Genomic DNA, 22892 nt, shown 5'->3' on the forward strand with positions numbered 1-22892 from the left:
AGCTTATAATTTAGTTGGAGAGGCAAATATACATATACTTGAAATACCCATTATGAGTGTTATATGGGGAAGCACATGTTATTGCCACACAAACCAAGTAGACAATGGAGGAAAGTGACCCAAGTGGGTAAGTACAAAGTCAGAGCAATTAATCTGGGAAGAAGGAGCCACTGAGCTGTGTCTTAGAGGAAATAATGGAATACAGTGAGAAGGGTGATGTCATGCAGGAAACCAGCAAGGAGGGACGTGAGCAGCCCATGCTGGCTGTTCACACAGCTATGTCAGGGTGGGAAGAGGGACATGAATGTCCAGAGGAACACACCCAGTCCCGAGGTCCTGGTTTTCCTTTGCTTTAGCATAAATTGCTGGGCTGGCGGAAGCACAAACTGGAATCAAGATTGCCAGAAGAAATAACAATAACCTCAGATAGGCAGATGACACCACCCTTATGGCAGAAAGTGAAGAGGAACTAAAAGCCTCTTGGTGAAAGTGAAAGAGGAGAGTGAAAAAGTTGGCTTAAAGCTCAACATTCAGAAAACTAAGATCATGGCATCTGGTCCCCATGGCAAATAGATGGGGAAACAGTGGCTGACTTTATTTTTCTGGGCTCCAAAACCACTGCAGATGGTGATTGCAGCCATGAAATTAAAAGACGCTTACTCCTTGGAAGGAAAGTTATGATGAACCTAGACAGCATATTAAAAAGCAGAGCCATTATTTTGCCAACAAAGGTCCATCTAGTCAAGGCTATGGTTTTTCTAGTAGTTATGTATGGATGTGAGAGTTGGACTATAAAGAAAGCTGAGTGCCAAAGAATTGATGCTTTTGAACTGTGGTGTTGGAGAAGACTCTTGAGAGTCCCTTGGACTGCAAGGAGATCCAACCAGTCCATCCTAAAGGAGATCAGTCCTGGGTGTTCATTGCAAGGACTGATGCTGAAGCTGAAACTCCAATACTTTGGCCACCTGATGCGAAGAGCTGACTCATTTGAAAAGACCCTGATGCTGGAAAAGATTGAGGGCAGGAGGAGAAGGGGACGACAGAGGATGAGATAGCTGGGTGGCATCACCGACTTGATGGACATGGGTTTGGGTGAACTCCGGGAGTTGGTGATGGACAGGGAGGCCTGGCGTGCTGCAGTTCATGGGGTCGCAAAGAGTTGGACATGACTGAGCGACTGAACTGAACTGAATCTGTTCCTAAAGGGCCATTGTGGCTTCTTGACCGTGGCCAAGTACCTTTTGCTTCCTGGGCTACAGTTTCCTCATCTGTAAAAGGAAAGCGCTGTATTTCTGGGTGATTTCTAGGGCCCCTGGCTAGCCCTGGGGTCCATGCTTTGTGATGTTCTAGGTGCTGCTTGGCCACAATGTGGACTGTGTCCCAGTTGACAGCGGGAGCCAAGGGAGGCTTCCAGAAGATGTGGAAGGACCCGGCGAAGCCAGAGAGGGAGGACAAAGATTTCTAGAGTGTGTGTGTGCGTGTGTGTGTGTGCGCACAAGATGAAGGAAAAGGGTATGATTTGCTGAAAGTCCTAGCAGAGCAAGACTGAGGATAGGAAGTGGACGGCAGGTAGAAGGAAGACCAGAGCAGATGGGTGGAGGGGTTTGTTAGATGCTGGCCAGCTGGGAGGGTTTGTATGGGAGCGGGCTCAGCTTCACAAATGGGATGAAGGTGCGGGTCAGGGACAAGGTGCAGCTCAGAACTGTGGATAGTGAACCCCTCTGTTCAGCTGAGGGCAGAACAAATGACCGAAATCTAAGCAGACAACCCGAGAAAAGCCACACAGTTCCCATACCAGACAAGGACCCCTTACTAGAAAAGAGTCTTGAAAGAGATGATAAGCACATGACCAGGAACAAAAGAGGCTCTGACTTGTTTAGAGTTATGAAAACACTGTGGGTGAAGTTTAGAACACAAGTGGGATTGGAAGCAATATTTATTACATAAAGGAAAGTGCCAGGGAAAAATAAAAATACAACACGATCAGTGGGGACTCTAAGAGTAGTGGTAGGGTTCACAGAAATTCCCGGGATGTGAGTAAAACTGATTAAATCAAATCACAGATTTGAGAGTTGAGAGTGAGACTGCCAGAGACATAGCCAACCAGAACGTGCGTGAGAGCGACGCAGCTGGAAGGTAGTGATGGAGTCACACTGTCAGGGAGAATTGGATCATTCACACTTTCAGCCTCACAAGTCCTGGGGTATCTAGTTAGGACCAAAATTGGGAGCCCAGTTCCTCAACCAAGTTCTCTGGCCAGCAGAATGCTGTCACTGGGGAAATGTGCTCTGGCTGCAAATAGGTATTATTATTCTGTCCTGGGTAGAACCTGGGGCCATGTGATCCTGGAATGCTGGCTGTTAGACAGTCTTGATGGAGCTGGAAGAAGTATGGGTCATTGACAGGAAGAGCTGCCATGTGGAGACAGTCAGAAAGGGTTAGGCCTCTCTAGTTGGGAAAGGGGCCTAAAGCAGACATGATTAAAGAAAAAAATCACAATAGCCAAGGGTAAGGTTAGGGTTATGAACTTTCACCAACTAATGAATACTATAACTTGGGAGAACAAATTAGTGTTACACCCCATATAGGGGGAAGGCTGTAGGCATATGGAAATCACATCTCAAGAGTTACCATAAGAAGAATAAACAGGTTCAAGAAATGTTCAGCTGAGTTCAACAATGGTATTTCAGATAGGACTTTAAGAAAGCAAGAGATTCAACATCCATTCAATCACTAACTAAGTACCCATGGATGCCAGTTACTGGATGGGGACTTAGAGACAAAATATTAATGATAATAACTACATTTAGTGTCAGGGAACTCCATTGTCCTGATGGGGCATCATCAGGAGGCCCCAACTGAGACAGTGGTTTGACCTGTCTTGACCTTTCAGTGCCCACACCACACATGCTGGTGTGAAATGAGCAGCAGGATGGGAGAGGACAGAGAGGCAAGCTTTCTTGACCTGGAATCTCCAGGAGAAATGGTCTGTCTTCTCCTAGTGAAGGAGCAGCAGCAGTATTGTGAGCCCTCGAGGGACTTTCCGGCAACCTGTCCCCCAGAGGCATATTCCAGGTTGCCCTGAAAGAGCAGGCAGTTCTAGAACTCGCCTCTCCCCATCTCTCTGACACCAGCTAGAAGTGGTGTTAGCTGCCGTCACCTCAAACACCACACCTACCCTCACCTCCTGCCTTTCTCCCTAGCAGTCAAGACACAGAGCGCCTTCCTGATCCATGGCTGTAGGGACACAGCTCAGGCTCAGGGAATCCACGCCTCTGTCTCTGTCTCACTGCTACATGGCAACCCTTCCTCTGTGTGGGACGTGGACCAAGGCTCCAGGCTGAGACAATTCCCTTCCTCCTTTTCCTTTTTGTCCTGCCTCCACTCTGTTTGCAGGGGGAACGGTCAGGTGAGGAACAGTCCCAGAGGAGTGGGGGAAAGACCACAGTTCAATTAGTCAAGCTCTCTGAGCATCAAGGGGCAGTAATGAGAGAGGTGGCCGTTGAGCATCCATCTTTCCACTGAGGAAGGAGCTAAATTGCAGTTGGAAGAACTTCAATGAAATATTAAACAAAAAATCTACTCAGAGCTGTGAGATGCAAGAGTTAAGTGCAAGAACTATTTGGAATATGTTTCTGAGATATTTATGCAGTCAGGTGAGTCCCATCCCCCTGGAGTGGCATTTGGGAGAGGAGAGGCATAGCGCTCCTGCCCTCACAGGGCATGTGCTCAGTGGGCTCCCTGGACAGAGTGATCCCTTTGCACAGCGGAGTGCTGCTGTGTGCCCAGTGGACACTAGAGGGCGCCCCCGTCTTCAGGAGGATGGCCATGGTCGGCACCCCACCCCCTGCACTGGGTGAGCTGCTGATCTTCCTTACATCTCTGGGGGCTCTACATCTCTAACTACCCTTGGGGCTCAAGGAAGCCCTTACTCTGCAAGATGCCTCTATCACAGCTGTTTGCTAACAACTATACAGATTAGAGGGCTTCCCAGGTGGCTCAGTGGTAAGGAATTTGCCTACCAGGAGACAGAGGTTTGATTCCTGGGTCAGGAAGATCCCGTGGAGGAGGAAATAGCAACCCACTCCAGTGTTCTTGCCTGAAAAATCCCATGGACAGAGGAGCCTGTACAGTCCATGGGGTCATGAAGAGTTGGGCACAACTCAGCGACTGAGCATGCATGCAGGCATACAGACTAGAACAAATTCGGATCAGGAGCAAGGATGGTGTGGATTTAGGAGTTAGAGCTGAGTGGAGCTTCCTGGCCGGGGATGAAGTGAGTGGGAGTGGAGATTCCTGGGGGCGGGATAGGAGAGAGTGGCTGTTTTCAGGGTAGAGGGAAGGGGAGGTGCTAGTTTACCCAGGTTTGGGAAGTCAAGAAGGAGAGCTGTCAGGTTAGGGAGCCTGTCTGAGAGGTGGCCCAGGCATAAGGAGGCCACTGGAGCTGGGTGGGGGCCTCTGTGCAGTGCTGTGGCCTCCACTGTATCCCCAGCACCCTCAGCGCCGGGAGCACAGGGCAGGTGAAGGACACACTGCATGAACGCAGAGTGAGGGCTGGGACAGAGCTGCGAGGTCAGGATGAAGCCAAAAGCTACAGTTGCTCAAGTGGTGGGAAAAGGGGCCGTGGTAGCTCTGGGGAAAATGAGGATCAACGTGAATGGGGCTTAGAGTAAGTAGGGCTCCCTGGCACTGCCTTTCTGATGACCAGACCCCACTGGCTCGCAGCAATGACCTACCATAATCACTTACCCCATCCTGCTTCTACACATGTACATGTGTACACACACACACACACACACACACACACACATTTACACTGAGACCCACGGCACTTTTAAAAAGAAGAGAGACAATTGACCCTGGCTGTAACTAACAGGCATCTGAACAGACCACAGAGAGCTTCGGTTGGAAGTCCCACCCCCCTTACCCTCCCCCTCCCATCCCCCCATCCTCCGTCCCTTAGAGGACATGCTGATCTGCCCCTCCCCTTCCTCCCCCTGAGACCATTCATCTGGCTCTGAGGGTGGGAGCTGCCAGCCTGGAAGCCCTGAGTGGACTGGACCCCCTCTGGATTGCAGGAGATTTCAACATTTCAACATTTGTCTGCTCCCAGCCAGGATGGACCCCAGGAGGAGAATCTAAGAACCACAGTGTGTATGTAGGGGTGGGGGTGGGGGGTTCAACTGACTGTGGGGAAGAAGGGAGGGGCCACCTGGCTGGAGCCAAGTGATCTCAGCCCCTTCTCTCCACAGACCATCCTCACAGTCCTGGAAGCTGCTGTCCAGGCCTCTTAGGAGCCATACTGGCAGCTTCTGTGGCCTCCGGCCCTCTGTGTGGGGCTCATCAGGGATTCTGCAGTCTCTCCTGGTGTATGCTATAAAGGACCTTGGAAGCTTTCCTTTCCCCCTAATGTGCGTCTCACTGCCATGTTATCCCCTTTCTGTCACTTTTCCAAGAGGTGGGGAGTCGTCTTCTTGGACAAAGTAATACTAAAAACATGCAGACTGGAGGCTGGCCACCTGCCCTGGCACCCCCACTCCAACCAGTCTGCTCCCACTCTGCTCACATGGAAGGGGGGCGTCATAGGGCTGCAGACGGCAGTTGCACGGCTCTGCTTCTCTCAGCAGGCATTTGTGAGTAGCTAATGGCAGGAGCCCCAGGAAACTGCAGAGACTGGCAGGGCTGCCCTGGGCCCGGGCTAGGTCTCCCCCCACCCCACCTAGCATGCTGTAGCTCTCAAGGAGACCTGATCTCCCAGTATCTCCAGGGTTCACCTGGGCAAAGGCCCCCTAGGCAGGACTGCACAGGCAAATTTCTAAATTTGGTGTGTTTTTCATTGGCATCCTCCAAACTTTCTCTGTGGAGCCCTTGTTTAACTTGAGAGTAAAGTTTAATTTCTATATTAAACCTAAATTTTAAAACTAAAGAGGGTAACCGTGTCATGACAGTTTCCACACTTACGATGCCTCTGGCTCTCAGGGTGGCTTCAGGCTCTTGCTCTGTTGAGCCACTGGTCCATTAGTCTCCTCTCTGCCTCGCATCTTAAAGCTCATTCTCTCCTAGAGCCCTTTTGCTTGCTTTCCCTCTCCCTTCCCTTCCTGCCCCCAACCTTTTCTCCATCTTAAATTCACAGCACTTGTTTTCTTCTATTCACAGGAAGCTTCTTGAAGTGACATTCCACATAGGCCTCCTTCTTCCATTCATTCCTTAGCCACAGGCCAACCATTTTATACCCCATGGAAGCTTCCCAGGTGGCTCATCAGTAAAGAACCTGCCTGCCAATGCAGGAGATGCAGGTTTGATCTCTGGGTCGGAAAGATCCCCCAAAATAGGCATTGGCAACCCACTCCAGTATTCTTGCCTGGAAGTCCTTGGACAGGGGAACCTGATGGGTTGTAGTCCATGGGATTGCAAAAGAGCTGGACACCACTGAGAGACTGAGCACGCACAGAAGTGCTATGGACTTTGCTCTCAAAGATCACTGCACAGCAAAGGGCTAAACCCAGACATCCTCCCGCACCCTCATCTCTTTCCTCTTTGCCACTTGCTGCTTCCTGTGTTTCTGCAACACAGCAACCCCCCTTGGTTCTTTCCCCTCTTCGTCCTTTCTCCCAGTCATGCAGTCTTCTTCATTTCTGCATCAGTGTTGACTTTCCTTACCACCTTCTCTGTGCCCTCACTGATGCTCATGGCTTCAATTACCAATTCAATAGTGAAGACAGCTCAAGCTTAAACCTTTCTCCTGAGCTCTGGACTCAACCATTCAACAGTCTGAAGACACCTCCCTGTGGACAGCCCTCAGACACCTCAAAACCAGAGCCTCCACCTCCTCTGCGACTCCCTGCTATCTAACCTCTAAATCACTAAGAGGCAGCCTAACCTCCTCCATCAGTGTAACCAAAGGAACTCAGGCTCAGGGCCAGACGGCTCTGAGTTCAAGCTTCAGCACACCATTCTCAAGCTTTGTGACCTTGGGCAAGTAGCTTCATTCCTCTAAACCTCAGTACCCCTATCTATAAAAAGGGGGTAATAATAGTATCTACTTCATTGAGTTAGATGTGTGAAATAATGCATGCAAAATGCTTTAATCTGGCTGTATATTAATAGCAAGTGTTAAATATGTTAGCCACCATAAAACATAATAATCTCTAAAAAAAAGTGGGGGTGCCAGGGCAGGTGGCCAGCTCCTGAATTTGTGTTTAGTTACAAGCCAAGATGTGGGAGTAATCTTAGACTCTTCTAACTTTTCCCTGCCCAAGAAGTGATTAGGAATGGTCAATTCCACCTCCTAAGGTTCCCTTACTATCCTCTCCTGGACTACAACAGAGAGGCCCAATAAATATCTTACTGACTTCAATCTCACCCCCCACCCCATCTGCTCAGGTGCTTCTCAAACATTCATGTGTATATGAATCCATGGGGGGCTGAGGGTGGATGATGTTAAAATGAAGGTTCAAAAGGTATTAGGGAAGTGGCGGGGGTGGGAGGGGGTGGGGGTGAGGGGGGTGGGGGGCGGGGGGGGGGGCAGGTGGTGGCGGGGGATGGGGGCAGGCGTGGAGAATCTGCATCTCTAACAAGTTCCCAGGATCCCAAGACTGCTGGTCCAGACCACACCTTGAGTTGTAAAGGTTTACACTTCCTCAAACTCTAAAAAAAAAAAAAAAAGATCTAACTATATCAAGCCCCTACTTGAAAACCTTTGATAGCTTACAATTTTATCTAGACTATCCTTTTTGTGTTGCTTCCTCCTATTCTACCTCACACAGCATATTCCCCTGGCCACACATGAGAGACTCAAAATGTGGTTTCTACCAATTTGTACCTTTGCTCACGGTGTTTCCTTTGTGAGTAATGCTTCTCTCTGTCTGACCTGTCTCTTGGAATCCTATTCCTTTCTCCAAGACTCAGTGTAAGTATTACCTCTAGGAAGACTTTCCCAAGCTTTATGGCAAAACTATTCATGCTTTCTGCTGTATCTCCACAATTTGTTTATACTGCTATAATATCAAACGGATGTGGCCCATCTCAAGATAGTTAGTCTTAACTATGGTCTTCACTATAGATTTTAAGTTAGATTTTCACTGTTGGTTTTTAAGCTTCTTCTCTTAGTGGTCTTCATTTCCCAGGTACCTGACACTGAGTAGACCCTCAAATAGGAGTGCAGAAAGGAGGGAGAAGGATGGTAGGGGAAGATGCTGAAAAGGTCTACCTGAATTCCAGCTTTCCAGGACTGTACTCCTGATTATTTATTGACTATGCCAAAGCCTTTGACTGTGTGGATCACAATAGACTGTGGAAAATTCTGAAAGAGATGGGAATACCAGACCACCTGACCTGCCTCTTGAGAAATCTGTATGCAGGTCAGGAAGCAACAGTTAGAACTGGACATGGAACAACAGACTGGTTCCAAATAGGAAAAGGAGTATGTCAAGGATGTATATTGTCACCCTGCTTATTTAACTTATATGCAGAGTACATCATGAGAAACGCTGGGCTGGAAGAAACACAAGCTGGAATCAAGATTGCCGGGAGAAATATCAATAACCTCAGATATGCAGATGACACCACCCTTATGGCAGGAAGTGAAGAGGAACTAAAAACCCTCTTGATGAAAGTGAAAGAGGAGAGTGAAAAAGTTGGCTTAAAGCTCAACATTCAGAAAACGAAGATCATGGCATCTAGTCCCATCACTTCATGGGAAATAGATGGGGAAACAGTGGAAACAGTGTCAGACTTGATTTTTCTGGGCTCCAAAATCACTGCAGATGGTGACTGCAGCCATGAAATTAAAAGACGCCTACTCCTTGGAAGGAAAGTTATGGCCAACCTAGATAGCATATTCAAAAGCAGAGACATTACTTTGCCAACAAAGGTCCATCTAGTCAAGGCTATGGCTTTTCCTGTGGTCATGTATGGATGTGAGAGTTGGACTGTGAAGAAGGCTGAGTGCCGAAGAATTGATGCTTTTGAACTGTGGTGTTGGAGAAGACTCTTGAGAGTCCCTTGAACTGCAAGGAGATCCAACCAGTCCATTCTGAAGGAGATCAGCCCTGGGATTTCTTTGGAAGGAATGTTGCTAAAGCTAAAACTCCAGTACTTTGGGCACCTCATGCAAAGAGTTCACTCATTGGAAAAGACTCTGATGCTGGGAGGGATTGGGGGCAGGAGGAGAAGGGGACGACAGAGGATGAGATGGCTGGATGGCATCACTGACTCGACGGACGTGAGTCTGAGTGAACTCCGGGAGTTGGTGATGGACAGGGAGGCCTGGCGTGCTGTGATTCATGGGGTCGCAGAGTCGGACACGACTGAGAACTGAACTGAACTGAACTCCTGATTAACACACCATCGCCCCCTGGTGGCAGTGTATCAAAATTGCTGGTTCAATATTTTTTGAAAGATCACAGGTACCTCTTTTAGAGTACGGTTCAGTATATACATTGGAAAGCAAGATCCCAAAAGACCCTGACAGTCACCAGCAAAGTCTTGTCAGTTCCCCTGTACCACTCTCCATTCAGACTTCTACACACACAAGGTAAGTCATGTACATTTATCTCAAGCCAGTGATGAAAGGAAGGCAGCCTACCTTCTTCAGGTTTCTCTCCCAAGGCTGTGAGTTCAGACTCCTGGCTTGGCTCACTGGTTCCATAGACATTGATTGCACGCACACGGAACTTATATTCTCGGTCAGGCAGCAGGTCCTGGACGTTGAAAGAAGTGCTGCGGCACGTGGCTAGTTCCTTCCACGTCTTGTCCACTGAGTCCCAGATCTCGACACTGTATGACTGTACAGCGCTGCCCCCATCATATGAGGAGCCATACCAGGACAAGGTCAGCGAGGAGCTTCGGATGTCAGAGGCACAAGGTGTACCGGCTGGGGGGTCTGGCTTGTCTGGGGAAACAGAAGCATAGCATCACTCAGCTGTGCAGAATTGCAGAGTGAGAAGGTTTTTGAATTAGCTAGTCATTTACAGATGTGAGAGCTGGACCATACAAAAGACTAAATGCCGAAGAATTGATGCTTTTGAACTGTGGTGCTGGAGAAGACTCTTGAGAGTCCCTTGGACAACAAGGAGATCAAACTAGTCAATCCTAAAGGAAATCAATCCTGAATATTCATTGAAAGGATTGATGCTGAAGCTGAAGCTCCAATACTCTGGCCACCTGATTCAAAGAGCTGACTCATTGGAAAAGACCCTGATGCTGGGAAAGAGTGAAGGCAGGAAGAGAAGCAGGGAGACAGAGGATGAGATGGTTGAATGGCATCACTGACTCAATGGACATGAGTTTGAGCAGGCTCCAGGAGATGGTGAAGGACAGGGAAGCCTGGTGTGCTGCAGTCTGCTGGGTTGCAAAGAGTCGAACACAATTGAGCAACTGAACAACAACGAGGGAGAAGCAGCTGTGGTCCCTGGTCCTGGCTCTCTTTCCCTCCTCTGCACAGTCACACCTATGCAAACACCTGTCTACGTGGAAAGCCCAACAAATACAAATACTATTTGCTTGAATATACCGTCTTTTTTGGCTAGTTTCTAGTCTACACGTCATGATTTCCTGTGCTTTGCCCAAGTCATAAACATATTTCTCAGTGTAAACAGATCTAGGAAGCTCCGCAGGAGGTGTGGACTGCTTCCCATCAAAAATATGTCTCGAAAGAGAGTTCAATGTGTGTATGTGCATGTGTCTCCTCCAGGCCTGAGGCCAGTGGCCTGAGACATAACAGGAACCAGTCTCTGCTTTCTCTGGGACACGGGAAATGCCTGCCCTGCTGAGGGTCAGTACAGCACAGCGAGTGCTGAAGTCACACACAGGGCTTGAATACAGCTCTGTCTTCATTCACTACTTCTCAGCCTCTGTGCCTCAGTTTCCTCCTCTGAAAATGTGCATGATAACAGCATTGGATCACAAGGTTGTCATGAGATATTCTTAGGAAAACATCCTGTTTGAGTAACCTTGCTGTCATCAATCAGAGAAGGCAATGGCACCCCACTCCAGTACTCTTGCCTGGAAAATCCCATGGACGGAGGAGCCTGGTGGGCTCTAGTCCATGGGGTCGCCAAGAGTTGGGCATGACTGAGCGACTTCACTTTCCCTTTTCCCTTTCATGCATTGGAGAAGGAAATGGCAACCCACTCCAGTGTTCTTGCCTGGAGAATCCCAGGGACAGAGGAGCCTGGTGGGCTGCCGTCTACGGGGTCGCACAGAGTCGGACACGACTGAAGCAACTTAGCAGCAGCAGCAGCAGCAGCTGCCATCAATATTGCAGAAGTTCATTTCTAACTTTATAAAACATTACTCCCACCCTCTCTTCATCCTCCTGCTGCTGCTGCGTTCAGTCGTGTCCGGCTCTGTGAGACCCCATGGACTGTAGTCTGCCAAGCTCCTCTGTGCATGGGATTCCCCAGGCAAGAATACTGGAGTGGGTTGCCATGCCCTCCTCCAGGGGATCTTCCTGACCCAGGGATCAAACCTGGGTATCTTGCATCACAGACAGATTCTTTACCACTGAACTACCAGGGAAGCCCTCCAACCTCCTAGGACTGGTATAAAATGAGATAGAGAATTTCAAAGCAAACCACAGTAGCAAATCACAGTCATCTTTAAGGGCCGGAAAATGAGTCAAAGATACAAACTAGGAGCAGTCCCTTGGGCTGGCCACCTTCCTACTCAGACCAGTAATGCTAAGAACCAGTAACACTGCCAACTTCAAGGCAGATCACAGCAGCCAGTATGTTCATTAATGAGGTTCTTGAGTTTTGAGAATTTTGACAGTTTTTCATCTCCACCTGCAATGCAGGAGACACAGGAGATGCGGGTTTGATCCCTGGGTCTGGAAGATCCCCTGGAGGAGGAAATGGCAACCCACTCCAGTATTCTTGCCTGAAAAATCCCATGGACTGAGGAGCCTGGTGGTTTAAAGTCCAAGGGGTTGCAAAGAGTCAGACACAACTGAGCAACTAAGCATGATTAAGCACATCTGAACAAAATTCTGAACAAAATTCTCCTATTTTTCAGATTTAGTCTCTGCAGGTAGTCGGTTTAGTGACAGATACAGATCTTCAGTAACCTTCATCTCCTCCAAGGCAATCTGAGTTTTAGAGTTCTCAAACAAAAAAGGTCATGTATTATGCTCTGCGAATTTGTAAGCTATGTGAGTTCCAACTAATTCCTTAACTTCCAAGACTATTTTGCTTGTTCTTTTCATTTGGAAAGTGGGGTTATATATCAGTCTCTCAGGGGTTTTGCGAGCATCAAATAAAGCGAACCCAGGTAATGTACTTGATTCCTACTTTCCTACCCCTCAGCTAGGTAGGAAGGCCAAAGAAAATTCCTGCAGACGACCAAAGCACATGGAGAAGAAAAAAAAACATTCTGTGTGTGTATGTGTGTATATACATATACATATAAACACATACATATACACATACGTGTGCATACACATACACCTATACACATACACCTATACACATACATACCATATATACCTGTACACATACATATTCATACCCTCCCCTCCAAATCCTGCTGCTTCTTCATTCCAGCCAGAAATGCACTGCCTGGAAGCCATTCATCCCCTGCAGCCCAAATCTGGGTTGACTCGCCCTGGAATGACTCTGGGGCTGTGAGAGCCACTCCCTGCTGGTGACAGTCACTCTGGAGGCCTCTTGTGATGGAACCACTTTCACTGGTTGTTCAACATGTTCTCTTAGAAAAACTGTTTGTTCTAAAAGATATATTGGTCTTTTTATAAATATTTCTGGTGTTGGCTAAGATGTTTATTACTCTAAACTCTCTTACAGGCAAGTGATTCAAATCCTCTAAGATCCAGCAAAAGAAGTAAAAAGGCCTAAGAAGGATGAAAGACAGACTCCTTGCCTCCTTTAGAGGATATGCCTGGAAAACTTCTGACTGGACACATTTAGTGTCCTGTAGTTTGAGACAACAAATATAGATACACTCTACTGACTGATATATTCCCCTCCTGCTTTAGTGAAAAAGAGAAAACTTTGAGAAATGGCTATTTTGGAAGAGGTACTATTAATCCCCCAACCTGCTCCAAATGTCTCTTGGCTGAAAGAGAAAAAAACAGGCACCAGTCATATGTCATGGCCTGAAGCACAAGAGAAGATGCAAAACTGGAGAGAACATCTTTAATTCCAAGTGAAACCTCAATGCTTTCAAGGAATCTGATGCCAAATTAAGGAGTTCAGAACAGAGGCAAGTCTGAAGTCATGGGAGATTGGAAGCCCCCACCTCCACGACTGCCCTTAGAGCCATGGGCTGTGCCTGATGCCTTCTGTTCTTTCCAACCTACAGAGTGCACACAGAGGCTGGACAAGCTGGGGATGACGCAGACAAACTCAGTCTGGGAGGGAGACCTGGGCACGGCCTGGCAAAGGCCAGCTGGGCTCAGTGACTGGGGCCCCAAGCTCCATGCTTCTGTGGAATTCTCTCATAACTCCCTGGACACTGGCCTAGCCGAATGGGAAATGCTGAGTGTAAGGGAAGGGTCTTTGGTGGCAATAGATCCAGGATTAGAAAATGTTTAGTAAATGTTCTCACTTCTGGGAAATCGAAGGATCTCATCTCTGATGCTTCTCTATACTGACAATCTCTATGCACCTGTGCATTTGAAGATGGTCTTTGACTGGATCTAAGCCCACCCTGACCTCCCTTTGCATGCACCTGCAGCTTTTAAACTTTGGCAGGGCTGCGAGGGCCCCCAGGTTGTGCACCTGGGTAATCCCGGCCCTCTGGGGTTAGGCAAGGTGCTGCGCTTACCAAGAACACCCAGCTGGCCAGTGGCAGAGCCAAAAGGAGATTCGAAATGTCTCCAAACCCTCATTCCAGGGGCCTGTTATTTTCTAGGCTATCAGGCCACATAAGATCAAGAAAGCATCTTGCTCAAGCCCAAGCCAAGTGTTATGAAGTGAAATCACCTGTCCTTAAAAATCATGTAAGTTCCCAGCTCAGATAGCCCTGGGGGTGGTTACTGGGTATCTGGGATCCTCTCTGCTGTGTTCGTCTCCTTTAAAGATCTGCAGAATGGTCTGTTTGTCTTGTGCTGAATTAGTCACATGAGGACTTCGTCTGGGGCAAGCTGCTCTCTCCAACCCGAGCGGCCCTTCCTCACCCTTCCTGGGCTGAGGCTGGAGACCAGGCACGGGCAGCGGCCCTCCCTCACCCTTCCCGGGCTGAGGCTGGAGACCGGGCACGGGCAGCGGCCCTCCCTCACCCTTCCCGGGCTGAGGCTGGAGACCCGGGCACAGGCAGCGGCCCTCCCTCACCCTTCGAGGCTGAGGCTGGAGACCCGGGCACGGGCAGCGGCCCTCCCTCACCCTTCGAGGCTGAGGCTGGAGGCCGGGCACGGGCAGCGGCCCTCCCTCACCCTTCGAGGCTGAGGCTGGAGGCCGGGCACGGGCAGCGGCCCTCTGAGCACCACAGGTCCCGGCACTGCCCTTCGTTGCCGTTGTTCAGTTGCTAAGTCGTGTGGGACTCTTCGTGACCCCTGAACTGTAGCCCGCCAGGCTTCCCTGTTCTCCACTATCTGTCCTTTAACATATAATAATAATAATAATAAGCCTTCAAAATAGCTAAACATCACTCTTTTAAAGTCACTGAGGCAAAGGCTAATTTTGATCATCATTTTTAAAACCGTGTGCTGTGTGCTCAGTCACTCAGTCGTGTCCGACTCTCTGTGACCCTGTGGACTGTAGCGCGCCAGGTTCCTCTGCCCATAGGATTTCCCAGGCAAAATTACTGGAGTGGGTTGCAATTTCCTCCTCCAGGGGATCTTCCCAATCCAGGGATAAAACCCACGTCTCTTGGGTCTCCTGAACTGGCAGGCAGATTCTTTACCACTGAGCCACCTGGGAAGCCCTTTTAAAAAAAAAAAAAAAATAGGAGTCATAAAGTTAGTGGTAAACTTCTCTTCTTGTATGTTCTTTAAAGTACTCCTTTCTTTTCAGATAGTTTATGATTTTTAATTCTAGGAGTCATAAACTACCTGAAAAGAACGGGGTATTTTAAAGAACATACAGAGGAGAAGTTTACTGCTAATTAGTAGAAGTTGTGCTAAATCGGCCTTATTTAGTGGGCTTACAAATGGATGCATCCAAAGTGCTGGAAACAGCCCAGAGTTGGCCAAACAAGCTCTGTTTCTTCTCATTTACATTTTAGATCTACTTAATCAACCCTGATCAGATAATACACAGATGTCCCTAGAGACAGGCAGGTAAATCTGGGCTTAATCCAGGTTTACTTTGGACTGAGTCTAAATCCACAGGCTCTGAATGAATGTGGATTTGCTGTGTCCATCAATGCAAGTTCTCATTTTATTGAGCAATTCTATTCTTAGCTCTCCGAGAGGGAGGCAGACAGAAAGCCTTCCCCTCCATTCCATTCCCCTTCCAGGACGGCATTTAACATGCTGCTCCTGCCAGCTGGCGGGCAGCCACGCCAATGGCCCTGTCAGCACTGGCCGAGGAGAATGAGAAACTAGACCATAAAAGGCCACAACTGCAGGCCGGGCGGTGGTGATGGGGGCGGGGAGCTGGTGGCACTGTGCGGAGCGCGAGGGCTGGGGGCACTGGCCACAGAAGAGCAGTTCCAAGGAGTTGACCCTAAAGTTCCCCCAGCCAGGGCAGATGAGAGAGAACACCAAGGAAAACTGGAAACCGCTGCCTGCTGATGGGTGGGGCATGGGGCCAAATTGATGCTTCAGGTACAGATTTGAGGGTAAAGATGAACTGGATCACCAGTACCAACTGCCCACCCCCCAGAGTGTTCCTGACTCTAGGAGGAACGGATTAGAATAAGTATCTGGAGTCACCAAAGAGACAGCGAGGAGGACAAGGGTCCCTGCTGTCTTTTGTAGATGAGAAACTGTTCCCTGAGACCTTGGCCCACTGGCATTCCCAGGGAGAAAAACTGCTGCCCTAAGGAAACCAAGGGCTTTTCCAGTGGTTCAGCATAAAGAATCTGCCTGTAATGCAGGAGATGTGGGTTCGATCTCCGGGTCAGGAAGATCCCCTGGAGGAGGGCATGGCAACCCACTCCAGTATTCTTGCCTGGAGAATCCCGTGGACAAAGAAGCCTGGCGGGCTACAGTTCATGGGGTCAAAAAGAGTCAGACACAACTGAGTGACTGAGCACACACACAGGCATACACAAGGAAACGAAACACAAGAGGATGAAATCAATGAATGCCAGGAGAAAGGCTTTCGTGTGCGCCACGTGTGAAGGCCCACGAGTGCACTGGGACCACCTGAGCAGGGACCTGTGCAGGGACCGCCTGCTGTCCATCTGCTGCTCCTTCATGGTCCTGAATGCCTGCCACATGAGCGGACAGCGGGCTGAACACGACAGACAGCAGGAAGGCAGTGAGGAAGCTTGCTTGGTATTTCAGGAAAGAGTAGACCCGAGCATGAAAAGCACAGCGATTGAGGTGGAGAGGGAAAAGTGAGTCTGGAGACAGACTCTGAACTCAGTCCTATGATGCACAAGACAAGAAAAAGGGAGCGGCCTAGGGGTTAGGAGGGCACAGTGGCATCAGAAGGGCAGTCCCCACAGACGGACAGGGCCTGGGGGCCAGGCTGCAGGGAGCCAAAGAGTGTTGCCAGTGAGGGGAAGATAGAGACTGGCTCTCTCAGAGGGCTTGGCTGTGGAGAGAGAGCAGGAGAAAGACACTAAGGTGGCCAGAGTGAGACGAGATACTGCAAGAGTTGTGCCTGTGAACATGGGGAAGATGATGGGGGAGCCTTGGCAACATTTATAGGAGAAAAAGAGAAGTTGCAAAAAAGAAGGGTTGGGGACTTATGGGGGTTGGGGGCTTGTAGCCCTAAGGAGCCTGGAGTCTGAGGAGAAAGGTGGGCAACCCCCAGAGCCTGGAGGGTGGAGTCAACATGGGGACAGAGAGATGCCTGCAGGTGTGGGGCCATCAAGCTGAGCAAGTTCATGCCTCATGCCTCCTATGTCTCGGAGAGGCCAGAGGCCGAGGCCTGCAGGGTAAAGAGTCTCAAGGAATGGCTCACAGGAAGTGGGAGACAGCGCTGACCAGCACTAATGCCTCCGCTGAGCCTGGATGTTGACAGATCCCAGGGCTGAGGCTGTGAGTTGATGTCATCTCCCTGCTGCACCACGGGCTCAGGCAGAGTGGCAGTGAAGGTGAAAGGCAGCACTGATTCCAGGTGAGGGACTGCCAGGGGACTGGGAGGGCACAGGACCAGGGGAGAGGGTGTCACAGGGGCTAGCTAGGGAGAGCTGTGGTGGTGGAACTCGGGGTCTCCCAGGCTAGAGAGGGAAGCCTGAGGAGAGTCACAGAAAAAGGAAAACACTGTATGTGCAAGATCTGATTCTCAACAAGCAGAAGGGCAGCCACAGTGTAAGAACAGGGAGAGAAAGAAAGGCCGTGGGCAGAGGGAACACATGTGCTGGGGGAGTACCCCAAAGGGGAGGCCTGGAAGCCCGCCATCCTGGCTTCTGCACGCCCCTCCCCAGACTCACCCACCACGGTGAGGTTGACCTGGGCCTGCCTGCTGCCCAGTTTGTTCTCCACCAGCAGGGTGTAGCAGCCACAGTGCTCCTGGCGCGCTGCCCGGATGGTGAGCTTGCTGCCCTGCTCGCTGTTCTCCACCTTGATGTGCTCGCTGTCCTGGATCTGGGGGCAGAGAGTGGGGCAGGCGCTGGAGACTTGAGCCAGAAAGGAAGGGGGCTCCAAGCCACGCCCCACACCCCCTAAGAGATGTAGCTGGATAGTGGTGTGGGGCTAGTCTTGTCTGCAATCTGGGCTTCCCACTCAGGACCCCTTCTCCTGCATCCAGAGCCAAGCTGCTCTGACAGGGCCCAGATCTGGGCAGGCAGGAAGGGTGCTGAGCAGGGTCTGGGGGTTGGGAGTAAGCTATGCCTTCACTCGCTGCCCTAGACTGGAAACGAGAAACATCCCAGCCCGCTCCCCTGCTCTGGGATGGGAGGGTGGGAGAACACATTTGATCAAAGTCAGGTACAAAGCCCACCCAGAAGGTTCCGACCTTCTCTGTGCTGTCAAATACCAGTACCCATCACATGTGGCTACTCAAATCTTAGTTGAATGGCAAATAACCCAAATGTCCATCAGTGAATGAACAAATAAAGAAAACGTGGTACACCCAGACAATGGAATATTATTTGGCCATAAAAGTGAATGGAGTACTGGTTCATGTTACAGTATGGATATGCCCTGAAAATACTATGCTAAGTTAAAAAAAAACAAACCCAGACACAAAGGAACACATATGATTCCATTTATGAGAAATGCCCAGAATAGGCAAATCCTTAGAGACAGAATATAGGTTAGGGTCACCCGAGTCTGGGGGAAGGAAAGAAATGACTGCTATTGGATCTGGGCTTTCCTTTCGAGGTGATAAAAATGTTCTGGAATTAGAAAATTGTTATAGTTGCACAACCTTGTGAATATGTGTACACTATAAAAGGGTGAATTTTCTGATGTGTGAATTCTATCTCTACAAAACTGTTATAACCATTTTTAACTAACTGAAATGTAAAATTCATTTCTCAGTTGCCGTAGTCACATTTCACACGCTCAATAGCCACATGTAGTTAGTGGCTACCATACTGGATAACAGATACAGAACAATTACATCACTACGGAAAGTTCTGTTGGATGGAGCTGGGACTTGGCTAAATGTCTCTGAAGAGGGTTGAGATTTGCATCTCACTTCAGACACCACTAACCCAGACAAAACCCAAGCAAACACGCTTTGGGAAAAGGCCAGCTTCTCTTCTTGTCTTTTGAGAACAACCCTTCTTTCCTCCCTAGTACTAGCCTCCTACCTCTGGGCCTTAGGACAGTTTGAATGGGTTGGGAATGGAGCAACAGAGTCTTCAGGAAGTCATCACACCTTCTGTGGAGTTCCTGACCCAGGGCCAGCCTGCCGTTCCTGGGTCTCTGCTGATGAGGCACGTGGGTACACATTGCCAGTGTGGGACTGGAGGAACGGATAAGCTCCCCAAGCTCCTTTAAAAGGAACCAGTTATTTGGAAATTCAGACATTTTCCCATAGGACTGTTCTTATAAATGGTAGTTAGATTTCTGGGTCAGGAAGCCCAAATTCTGTTTAACGTACAAGTCATCTATGAAAATACTCAGACGCAGTTTTATCTCTCCATCACGCGGTTAAGCCTAAGTGGTTGCCACAGATAGGGCTCAGTAAGCTGGCACAGAATCACAGAAAGCTCAGGGGTCTGAGAGGTCATTCAGGTCACTGGTTTGATTTTCCTGACTCCGAGGCAGAGATATCAAAATCAGGTGGGAGCCATGGGTGGTTTGTTCTATTATGTCCTTCATACTCTAGGCAGAGATATCAAAATCAGGTGGGAGCCATGGGTGGTTTGTTCTATTATGTCCTTCATACTCTATCACACAAATTGTCTATAAAACAGGCATTCCTGCTAGGTGTTGAAGAAAAGGTTACTAAGAGCTCAAATTTGGTGGGTGGGTGACGGTGGTGAGGGGCTCTCCCATGTCTAAAGCCCCCTTGGTGAACAGTGATGCTCCCTCCATCATGTTTCTCATCCCCTCTGGCCCAGAGTTGCTCTGGAATTTGTGCAGGGTATTCTTGGGCCACTGCCCTCCGGGACTGACCTGCTTTCGGAACTTCATCCAGGTGCAGGTGATGGGCTGGGTGCCAGCCACCTTACCAAAGAGCTCCACAGACTCTCCTGCTCGCACCTTCTGGTCCTCAGGAAACTGGATGATCTGAGGTGGCATGGCTGGGGGAGTACAAGAGGGAGAGTGAGCTCAAGGAGGAGGGAGCCTCAAACGCTCTGATACCATCTGATGCTTCCGGTCACATTGGTCTGTGACTCCTCTCTCACTTTCCGGAACCTTCAGGGTGAGACTGAGGGCAGTGACCTTTGCTCCACATACCTAGGCTGATGGGCCTGCTAGGTCTGTTGGTCTCTTGATCCTGATTCCAACAGAAGCGACCCATACAGTTTACATAGCATGACTCTCGGTTGGTTGGTTGCTCTGGTATTTGTGATTTCCCCTAATTTTTTGAATCTTATGTCTTAACTCCTTTCTTAACTATGCAGTGCCTTGCCATCTAACATCCAGGTCACTCTGGCTGACAGGCTCAAACTGGCTCACATCCTCAAACATCTTTCCATGGAAAACAAACAGTGCTTCCTATGACAGGGACCTACAGAGCAGACCAGGAGAACAGCTCAGATGGATCATCTCCACAAGGGCAGACCAGAGGACAGAGTGGTGAGCAGGCTTTATGCCAGGAGAGAAGGAGAAAAGGCAAGTGGTGGAAGACGGTGGAGGACCCAGACTTGCAGAAACTCAGGGAAAATTCAGCCTAACTACTGCAGAGCTTGAATCCAGGGTCAGGTGTAGTCTCCTGGGACCACATTCCCAGTGATCAATCTAGCAGAGCAAAGGGAAAACCCCTCACGCCAGATGACTCCCTTGTTCCTAAATGCTGCTGTGACCAATTACCTGCCTTCGGAGGTGTCTTGGGGGCAGGTTTCTTTTTCACAGTTGCGTCACCTGAAACAAAGACATTCACAGGTTATCTTCTGTGTTTTCACAAGGCTCCTAAGTCCTGGAAGGGTGCAGTCTTACCCTCTGGCCGCTCATCCAGACAGAGCCCTCACTTGAATATGCCTTTGGAAACCTTGCAGACTCACATGGACAACCTCACGAGCAAATGAATATCCCTTCTCGGGGGGCCTCTGGAGGGATCCCTGGAACCTCCATAGAGATAAACACTTCAAAAATGCTTAAGTGTCCATTCTCCATTTCAGTGAGGATAATCCCAAACTCACTAACTCTTCTCTTACCCTAACTTTCAGGAAACTCATAAAGGAAATTATGTCAGATAAACTGACTAAATTTAGTCCTTGGTGTGGATCCAAGGGTCTCAGGCTTCCTTTTTGTAACAGACTATGGATTGGTGGCTTTTATTTATTTTTTTAATGTTTGTTGAATGGATCAGTGAATGAATGAACAAATGAATGAACCAATCAATGGTCCCCTCCATTCTTAAGGCCACACTCTCCAAATAACTCACATAAGATAAATGACCCAAACAGACCAGTTTTGCAGCACAGAACTATTCATTGGTCTAAGTAGTAATATGGTGACTATGCAAAAGTATTCCCAACTATCTTCATGGCTTGTTTTCATATTTCTTTCAGGTCCTTGTTCAAAAGTTATCTAACCTACTTATCCAAATGAAAACCTGCATTCACACAAACATCTGTATATGAATGTTTGTAGTGGGTTTATTTGTGATTGCCCCAAACTAGAAGTTATCCACCTGCCCTTCAACTGGAGAATGGATGACTGCGGTACATCCACATGAGGAAATACCACTCACTCACCAACAAAAAGGAACAAACTTCTGATACACACAGCATGATGAATCTTAATGATTCATCCTTCTCTTCCGCTAAGAGAAGAAAAAGGCTATGTACTGTATAACTCTGTTTGTAGGCCGTTTTAGAAAAGGCAAAACCATAAGGACAGAGAAAAGGTGGGCATGGGAGGGGCTGACTACTGAGGGGCATAAGGACATGTTTTAAGGTGTGGAGCCGTATCTTGGTCATGGTGGTAGTCACAGGACTCTAAACATTCGTCAAGGACTGTGCAATAGAACGGGTGAATTTTATTGTGTGTAAATTATACCTTAATATGAAAAAGGGGAAAGAGTTGCTTAATCAATGCGATCCTCCTGAACCACTCTACATCAAATAGCTGTGGTTTTATAAGAGATTGTCCTTATTTTTAGGAAGAAATACTGAAGTATATAGGTGTAGAGGATACCATATGTGAAACTTACTTTCAAACTGCTCATAAAAAATAATGTGCATGTATGTATATGTGTATATGTTTGTGAAGAGGTAGAAGGAAAGATAAGTGGAAAACAGAGAGGAGAGAGAATATATGATAAAGCAAACATGATAAAACATCAGTATTTGAAGAATGTGAGTGAAGGGTATACAAGGATTATTTGTACTAAATAGTACAACTTTTCTCTAGTTCTGAAATTTCAGAATAAAAGTTAAACAGAAAGTTAAACAATGTTATGTCCCATCAACATGATGTAGTTGTTCAAAAGAAGGAGAAAGAGAGAACAGTCTGGTGAGATGGCTGGAAGGTGGGTCACAGAACAGAGTGGACCTGAAAGATGATCTTTAAAAAAATTTTTTTTCTTTATGTTAGCATATTTTCTGTTAACTGACATTTCCAGGCATAATCTTATTTGTTTAGCCAGACCATGTGGCATGCAGGACCTTAGTTCTCCTACCAGGGATCAATCCCTTGCCCCCTACAGTGGAAGCAGAGTCGTAGCCATTGGACTGCCAGGGAAGTCCCTTGTGATGATCTGACCTGCAGAGAAGAGTCCTATTGATTAGGAACAGAGTGTCTCAGAGTAGAGAGTCCTGTTTATGATGTTTGGTGGAAGATCAGTAGGATGATGTTTGGTGGGAGGTGGCTAGAGCACAGGGCTGGTTTCAGAGAGCAGTGGCATGAAGATGCTGGGACAATTTAAGAAGATAGAAAAATTCTGTCCCTCAGTCACACTCGTCACATTTCAAGTGCTCATAGCCATACATGGTTAGGGGCTTCCATTGTGCAGATAGAGAGCATTGCAATCATCACAGAAAAATTCTACTGGACAGTTCTAGTCTAGAATGAATGTGCGAGTTAGGTCTTTGTTCTGAGTAACAGGGAGTCCTGACTCAAACAAGAGTCCAGCTAGTCTAGAGAACCTCTGGAGGTCTTTCCAATTCCAGGGCATGAGAAAATCCAATTAGGAGGCTATTGCCATACTCTTAGAAGAAACTGATCCAGGTCTGGCCTTGGTAAAGCCTCCAGAAAA

At 48.4% G+C, this 22892-nt stretch overlaps 1 protein-coding gene across 7 annotated transcripts in view; it reads right to left on the reverse strand.

The window, feature by feature from the left end:
* Positions 1–22892, reverse strand: part of MYLK (myosin light chain kinase) — a 284510-nt gene that overhangs the window by 33375 nt on the left and 228243 nt on the right. For all 7 annotated transcript variants that reach the window (XM_044942611.2, XM_006078551.4, XM_044942623.2 and 4 more), the window contains 4 exons: positions 20504–20554; positions 19643–19770; positions 17506–17659; positions 9587–9892 (listed from right to left, as the gene is read on the reverse strand). In XM_044942611.2, the coding sequence (XP_044798546.1) occupies positions 9587–9892; positions 17506–17659; positions 19643–19770; positions 20504–20554 (639 nt within the window). The remainder of the gene's footprint in view (positions 1–9586; positions 9893–17505; positions 17660–19642; positions 19771–20503; positions 20555–22892) is intronic.

This window comes from Bubalus bubalis, chromosome 1 (genome assembly GCF_019923935.1).
Source record: "Bubalus bubalis isolate 160015118507 breed Murrah chromosome 1, NDDB_SH_1, whole genome shotgun sequence".
Taxonomy (NCBI): Eukaryota; Metazoa; Chordata; class Mammalia; order Artiodactyla; family Bovidae; genus Bubalus; species Bubalus bubalis.